Source organism: Phoenix dactylifera, unplaced genomic scaffold (genome assembly GCF_009389715.1).
Source record: "Phoenix dactylifera cultivar Barhee BC4 unplaced genomic scaffold, palm_55x_up_171113_PBpolish2nd_filt_p 001020F, whole genome shotgun sequence".
Lineage (NCBI taxonomy): Eukaryota > Viridiplantae > Streptophyta > Magnoliopsida > Arecales > Arecaceae > Phoenix > Phoenix dactylifera.
Window position 1 is genome coordinate 20480 of NW_024068373.1, and position 7021 is coordinate 27500.

At 36.5% G+C, this 7021-nt stretch overlaps 1 protein-coding gene across 1 annotated transcript; it reads left to right on the plus strand.

The window, feature by feature from the left end:
• Positions 1-5794: 5794 nt before the first annotated feature.
• On the plus strand, positions 5795-7021 carry LOC120107792 (transcription termination factor MTERF8, chloroplastic-like). Its single transcript, XM_039121247.1, has one exon. The coding sequence runs from the start codon at positions 5795-5797 to the stop codon at positions 7019-7021; it is 1227 nt and encodes a 408-aa protein (XP_038977175.1).

Genomic DNA, 7021 nt, shown 5'->3' on the forward strand with positions numbered 1-7021 from the left:
AAAATCTTCAAAAGCATCTTGCAACTAATCTAAAGTAAAATCAGAATGAGATCTAGGTTTTACCTTATCTTCTTATGCCATAAAGCACCAGTTGTTTACCTTTTATTTTTCTTCTTCCTTGGAGCTGAAATGTTTGCCGTTGCACCAAATTTTCTTCTTCTTCTTTTTCTGACTTGGCTCTTCTTAGCCAAGGCTTTCTTTTCTCTCATCCCCTTATTCCTTTCATTGTTCAACTCCCCCTTAGCTGAAGCTTAAATTCTTCCTTATAGCTTCTTTTTCTTCGCCATCTTTAGAAAGTTTTTGAATTTTTTGGTGATTAAGGATAGGTCCTCATCTTCAACACCAGAATCCTCAATTGTTGTGCCAGCTTCCTAATTGAAGGACTTGAATGCTAAGATTCTCTTTCCTTCATTGTTATCCTCTTCTTGGTTCATCATGCTCGGCTCATGGGTTATGAGGGAACCTAAGTGCTCCTCCAAGGATAGCTCATTTAGATTCTTTGCCTCTTAAATAGCTATCACTTTCGCTTTCTAAGACCTAGGCAAAGATCTAAGTATTTTCTTCACAAGATCACCATTAGTATACGATTTTTCTAAAGTTTTCAAATCATTTATATTATTTAAAAATCTTGAAAATATTTTAGCAATAGATTCATAAAATTGAATTTTAAATATTTCATAATTTGTTTTGGCATATTAATTTTGATTCATTCACATTATTGGTTCCTTCATAGATTATTTTCAATTTATCCCAATTTTTCTTAGCAGAAGAGCATGTAAAAATTTTATTGAATTTATTTTTATTAAGAGCACAATAAAGTATATTCATTGCTTTAGTATATAGTTGAGCCAATTTTTTTCATTACTGTCCCATTCACTTTCTTGTTTGGAAATCTAAATTCCATTTATGATTTTAGTAGGTGTGTGTGAGCCATGTACTATAATATTTCATAAATCATAGTTTTGTGCTTGAATAAAAATTATCATTCTAGCCTTCCAATAAGCGTAATCAAATTTACTAAAAAGAAGATGCCTAATAAAGGAATGTCCTTCAGTAAAGACATTTCAAGGGTTGCCATATGGATCTTGAGCTCTTAGATAGTAGGTCTTTAAAAGATATAAGAGCATCTGCTCTGATACCAATTGTTGCCCAAGATGACAACCAAAGAAAGGAGGTAAATTAGATTTTTTAAAACTTTTTACAAACTTAAATAATGATTAAGTTAAACTAATTTAAATAGAAGTATGCATAGTATAATGATAAATAAATGCAAAGGATAAGAACAAGCACAATAATACAAATATTAGAATTTTATAATGGTTCGGTGCCAACCCTGCACCAACATCCACACCTCAAGCAATCCTCTTTGAGAATTTTACTATAAACTATAAGCAAGATTACTATATAGTTGTTTTTTGGGCTCACAACCAAATTCAGTTGATTTTTTTTAGCAATCAACTAAAACTAAGATATTTTGCCAGTATAGCTAAACCAATTCTGAGTTCCAACCCTTAGAACTCTCTGCTGATTTCTAAGCTCCACAAAACTTAGTAAATTTTTTTGGTTGTAGCTCGTGCTTTATTTGCTCTAAATGTTGGGATCTTAGTGAGTAGAATTTAGCTCATTCCCTTTTTCCTTTCTTACCTGCTATTGACCTTGTGAAGGAATTCAATGATTGGCAATTGAAGCTCTATCTCTCTATGAATGTTTGAAAATTCATTCAAAAGTGGGAGGAGGCTTTCAATAGTTACTTTTTAGATTGATCCTCAAGTTGAAGCCCAAAAAGTAATGTTCACTTATATTCCTTTTTTTTACCTCATCCACTCAATCTCCTTAATCCATCATCTTCTTCAATTCAATTCGAAAGCAATCATAAGTTGAAAAGTTGTTGGAGAGTCGTTTCTAGCCATTAGAGAGAACAAACTAGCCATTGGAAGTGAATATAGCAGTTTTCTGATTTTGTAGAAAAACTAATCGTTACTGTTGTCAGACGCATACGGGGCAACTCAAATTCTTAAGAGGTCAACTCATGATCTTCGGGGTCAATTCGTAAAAGAGCTATTTTTGAATGTTTTCTATTTTCTATCTATGGCCATTCAAGGGTCGACTCGTGATCATCAAGAGTCGACTCAAGATAGCCTAGGGTCAACTCGTCCATTATAGAAACTCCCAAAACTCTTTAAAAAACTTCTCCATGCTTCTCTAATGTTTCAACCTCATTGAGCTCTCTATAAAATAAATTTAACTTCTCCAAGAATACGATATCATCAGTATTATACTTCAATATTTTGTACACATCAAAATCAATTCATTGGGTCAACAATAATGAAAATAAGTGCATACCATTTAATCCTGCCACAAATATATCTGTAGGTCGCTTCACTTCAAGAACAGTCTTCATGTAGTGGAAAACCCTAGGGTCGATTTTTCATCTCCCTCTCCTACTCTACATTGTTATATAATGGGGAAAACAACTCTCTAACTTATATAAATAGGTTTAAATCAAAGATGTATTAGGATTGGAGAAGGGGCCAGATCCAAATAAAGTAATAATCTAGTTATAATGGTCCTCCATTATGGTACCCAAATGGCCAATAACTAGGCCCTACACCTCAATACCAAATTCACATGTATCGGAATATAAGATATACTGAGATTAACCATAGCTCAAGACCTTATGGATCATAATTTTTATTTGGGCTCGTACCACTCAATTAATCTGACTCACTTTCTACCTATTTTTTATGAACAACATAAAGTCCACAATTAATGGAAGCCCATATTTTTTTATAAAAGATCTTACAAATATAAAAGATAATCATGATGGCATTTTTCTAGAAGGCATGACTCAACTAGAACTGAGTTTTAGTTACCTATTAATATTATTTTAAGATTGAGTTAAGCTACCAAATTGTAAGGTTGCAAGAATGAATAAGAGTATGAGATGTAATTTCAATGTAAAACGCTTATAGAGCATGCTAATTATCAAGTATTTCCTATAAGAATATAAGAGAGAGTAGAGAAATAACTCGGTTGTAGAATACAAAGGATATTATCGGGTGTTTCCCAATAATAAAGAGAAAATAATACTAAAAACCTATGCTTATATTAACTACAAATTCAGCAAACTACAAAAACTTAAAAATTTTGGCTAACTAGCATTATCTCAACTATTTGGGTCTCTCCTATGAAAAGAGGCTTATAAGTGGAGCTTCCTAATAATATATTTTCTAAACATGTACATATATATGTTTGTATGTATGTTCAGATATTCACACATATGTATCATACTACATGCATATCTAAGTACTTTTGTATATATACATGCGTTTATACATATATATCTATACACACAGACACATACATATACACATATACATATACATATATACATGTATATATATACATATATTGAGAACTCACATTGTTAATCATGGTCTATGATCTATAAAATGCTTATAAATAAAAAAATCACGTATTTTAAAGTCCTTAACCCATGCATCGAATGGATAGAAAATATCTAATTAAATAGTACAATAACTTATTTTAGTTTCCTAGTTTTTAATAAGGAATTTGAAAAGATATATAGCTAGAATCATACCAATTAGCTGAAATTTGATTATATATGCTTTAGAATATTTAGATTAAGTTTAACAATTTAGATTTGTAAGTCATATGGTATATGATATATTCTTTCTCACTAATCATAATGTTACCGTTCATTTTGTTCTTGCTGGATGCATAGATAAATGATTTTCAAAATAAATATTTTTTTAAGTTTTTAGATATTTTTACAGTATAGGTCATAATCAATTATATATATTTTTAATTTGTGAGGTTTATCGTCGATTTTTATTGGGAGGCATTTGAGGACGCATGCTTTTACAAGCTTCTAGTTTAATATGAGTTTGAGTACACATTTTATATTATATCTTAAAAAAAAGATTGAACCATTCAAATCAATGATAGACTCTTTAAATTGAAAATTCAAAATGTTAAAAGTAGCCTATCTACAAAATATACCTAGAAACCAAAGTTCATGTATTTTGATGCTCTATGACTATAAATCATGTGGTTGCAAAAGTGAAAGATTTAGTAGTATTATACTATATTTTACTATGGCCAAATTATCAAAATCTAATTAATATAAGTCCACCCATGATTTAATATAGTTAGATCATAATGAATGAAATGCTATATTTCTTTTCTAATTACATGCAATATCAAACTTTGTCAAAATGTTATATTTATTGTTAAAATTAGTAGCTCAGTGCTAGGTCGTCATTTGTGCTTGTCAAAATTATTCATTTTTTTTCCAATTTTAGTAAATCATTTTGATTTTTTCACTTTATAAATCATGATAAGGTCTCTTTAACTTCCTCCCCCTTACCAAAATGATCCTCCTTCGTGCTCCATTATTACCGATCATCATCCACCAAAAAGAATTTCCCTTATGAACAATGCTCAACCACCACTTTTGAGGGCCTTCACATCCTAGCCTAATGTCTTGTCATCCCTTTTTCTATGCCTTAACAATGGCTTCAAGGCTCCTACTTGCTATTGCCAATTGTTTCACATCCTTTTACCCATCCTACTATAATTTCTCGTCGTAGCTCCATCTTCGACTGCTTGATCGCTCCAATGATCCACTATCCTAAAGCAAGGTTTTAAATCCTATGAGACAGGAGTCCCCTTATTTTTCTATAGAATGGGACATCCTGCTGTCCTGCCCTGTCCTAGCAGTGGTTCTAGTAAAAAATACTAGTAGGATACCCTTCAACTCTCTCTCCTTCTTTCTTTTCTTTCTTTCTTTCTTTCCTTCTTTCTTTCTTTTTCTTCTTTCTTTCTTTTTCTTCTACCTTCCTTTCTTTCTTTTTCTTCTTCTATCTTTTTCTTATCCATTCCTTTCTTTCTTTTTCCCCTTTTCTTCTTCATTCTCTTTCCTTTCTTTCTTCTTTTCTTTCTTTCTTTCTTTTCTTCTCCCTTCCTTTCTTTCTTCCTTTCTCTTCTTTTCCTTCATTTGTCTCTTTTCTTCATGTTTTCTTTCTTTCTTTTCTGTTTCTTTTTCTCTCCCATGTGGATGAGTTTCGGAGTCCTAACTCTATTCCATCCCATTATTTTACAAGAACGGGTTAGGATGGCTGAAATATTTCCTATTTTTTCGGAACTTAAAATTTTGTCTTAAAGCCACTATAACCCGAATCCCTACCTTTATTACCGTGTCTCCGATCTCAATATATGCACTACCACCAGCCTTAATAATCATACACTTGACAACTACTCAAATGCCAAATCCATCAACTTTGGTGCTGCACATCAAGCCTAAAATTGCTACTATTGCTGCTCTTGCCGATCTTCCATGATTATCCCTTTCAACTAGATGAATGGGTCTGGAAAGCAAAAGCTAGATAGAGTACCTAAGAAAGAAGAAAATGAGAGGAAGGAGAGATGGAGGAAAGAGGGAGATAGATAGAGAGAGAGAGAGAGAGAGAGAGCGCACTCCTTGCTATGTAACCAATGATGCATAATGTAATGGAGCATGGTACTATGGTCTTTGATCTGCATCATCAAAAATAGTTTATGATCCAAGAGTACACCCCAAACCTCAGCTCCAAACCTAGGTTGGCGGCGCCTCAAAATGCCTCACCACGTCAGCCAATCCCTTCCTGCTCTCTTCCCGTTTCATACACTTGCCTCTAATTATAAAACGCTCCGACCCGGCTGCAAACCGTCGTTGCGTTGGTAATTCTCGGATCCTTCGGATCCTTCTCTTCCTTCATCCTTTCCACACACCATGCTTCGCCTTGTCCACACTAGACTAGTCTCCCACGTTACTACTCCTCTTAGAATCCCAACCACAGCCACAGCAGCCAGCCCTTCCCGTCTCCTCCAGCTCCCATTCCACCATGGTCTCTCCCACCACATCTCCTCCTCCACCCCAAACGATTCATCATCCCTGACGGTCCATTTCCTCAAGAAGTCATGCGGCCTCTCCTCCGAAGCCGCCCTCTCCGCCGCCAACAAAATCCATCTCAAAACCACCAAAAACCCCCGCTCTGTCCTCACCCTCCTCGAACACTTCGGCTTCTCCAAACCCGACATCACCCGCATCGTCACCAAGCGTCCCCAGCTCCTCCTCGCCAGCCCCGACCACACCCTCAAGCCCAAACTGGACTTCTACCAGAGCATCGGGCTCTCCGGCGCCGACCTCGCAAGGCTTCTCTCAGGAATTCCCGGGCTACTGCTATGGAGCTTGGCGAAACGACTGCTCCCAAATTTTAATCTCCTCAAGACCATACTCCACTCCAATGAGAACGTCGTCTTAGCTGTCAAGAAGTGCCCTCGTCTGCTTACCTCCGACCTCCCCAACGTGTTGCTTCCCAAGATCGAAAGCTTGCGAGACTACGGCATGCCGGCGTCCGTAATCTTCACCCTGCTCATCACCCACCCGAAATCTCTGGTCAAAGCAGCGGATCAGTTCGAGAATACTTTCAACGCGATCAAGGGAATGGGCGTCAGCCCTTCGACTTCGATGTTCGCCCATGCACTAGGGGTGTTCTCCAGATTGCCCAAATCAACAATGGAGAAGAAGCTGGAGAATTACCTGAGCTTGGGTTGGTCGCAGGAGCAACTCCTTGGGGCGTTTGCGAAGCATCCGTACTGCATGACGGCGTCCGATGAGAAGGTCAGGAGAAACATGGAGTTCTTCGCGGAGAAGCTGAAGTGGGGGCCGGCCTACGTGTCGGCGTATCCGGTGGTTCTGTCGCTTAGCTTCGAGAAGAGGATCGTTCCGAGGTGTTTGGTTTTGGAAATGCTAGCGTCCAAGGGCTTGGTAAAGGGCGATGTGAAAGCGCGGCACCTCATGATGGGGGAGAAGAAGTTCATTGAGAATTATGTGATCAAGTACGAGGGTGAAGTTCCGGAAATAGTAGATGCTATGGGAGGTAACAAGTTGGGACTTGGTGGTTGGGAGAAGAGAAGCCTGGGAGTTGATGGGTATGAGCATTTGGATTCAACTTAA

Bases quoted from the DNA above. Each gene is read 5' to 3' on its own strand.
- LOC120107792 (XM_039121247.1), top strand. From the start codon at position 5,795: ATGCTTCGCCTTGTCCACACTAGACTAGTCTCCCACGTTACTACTCCT.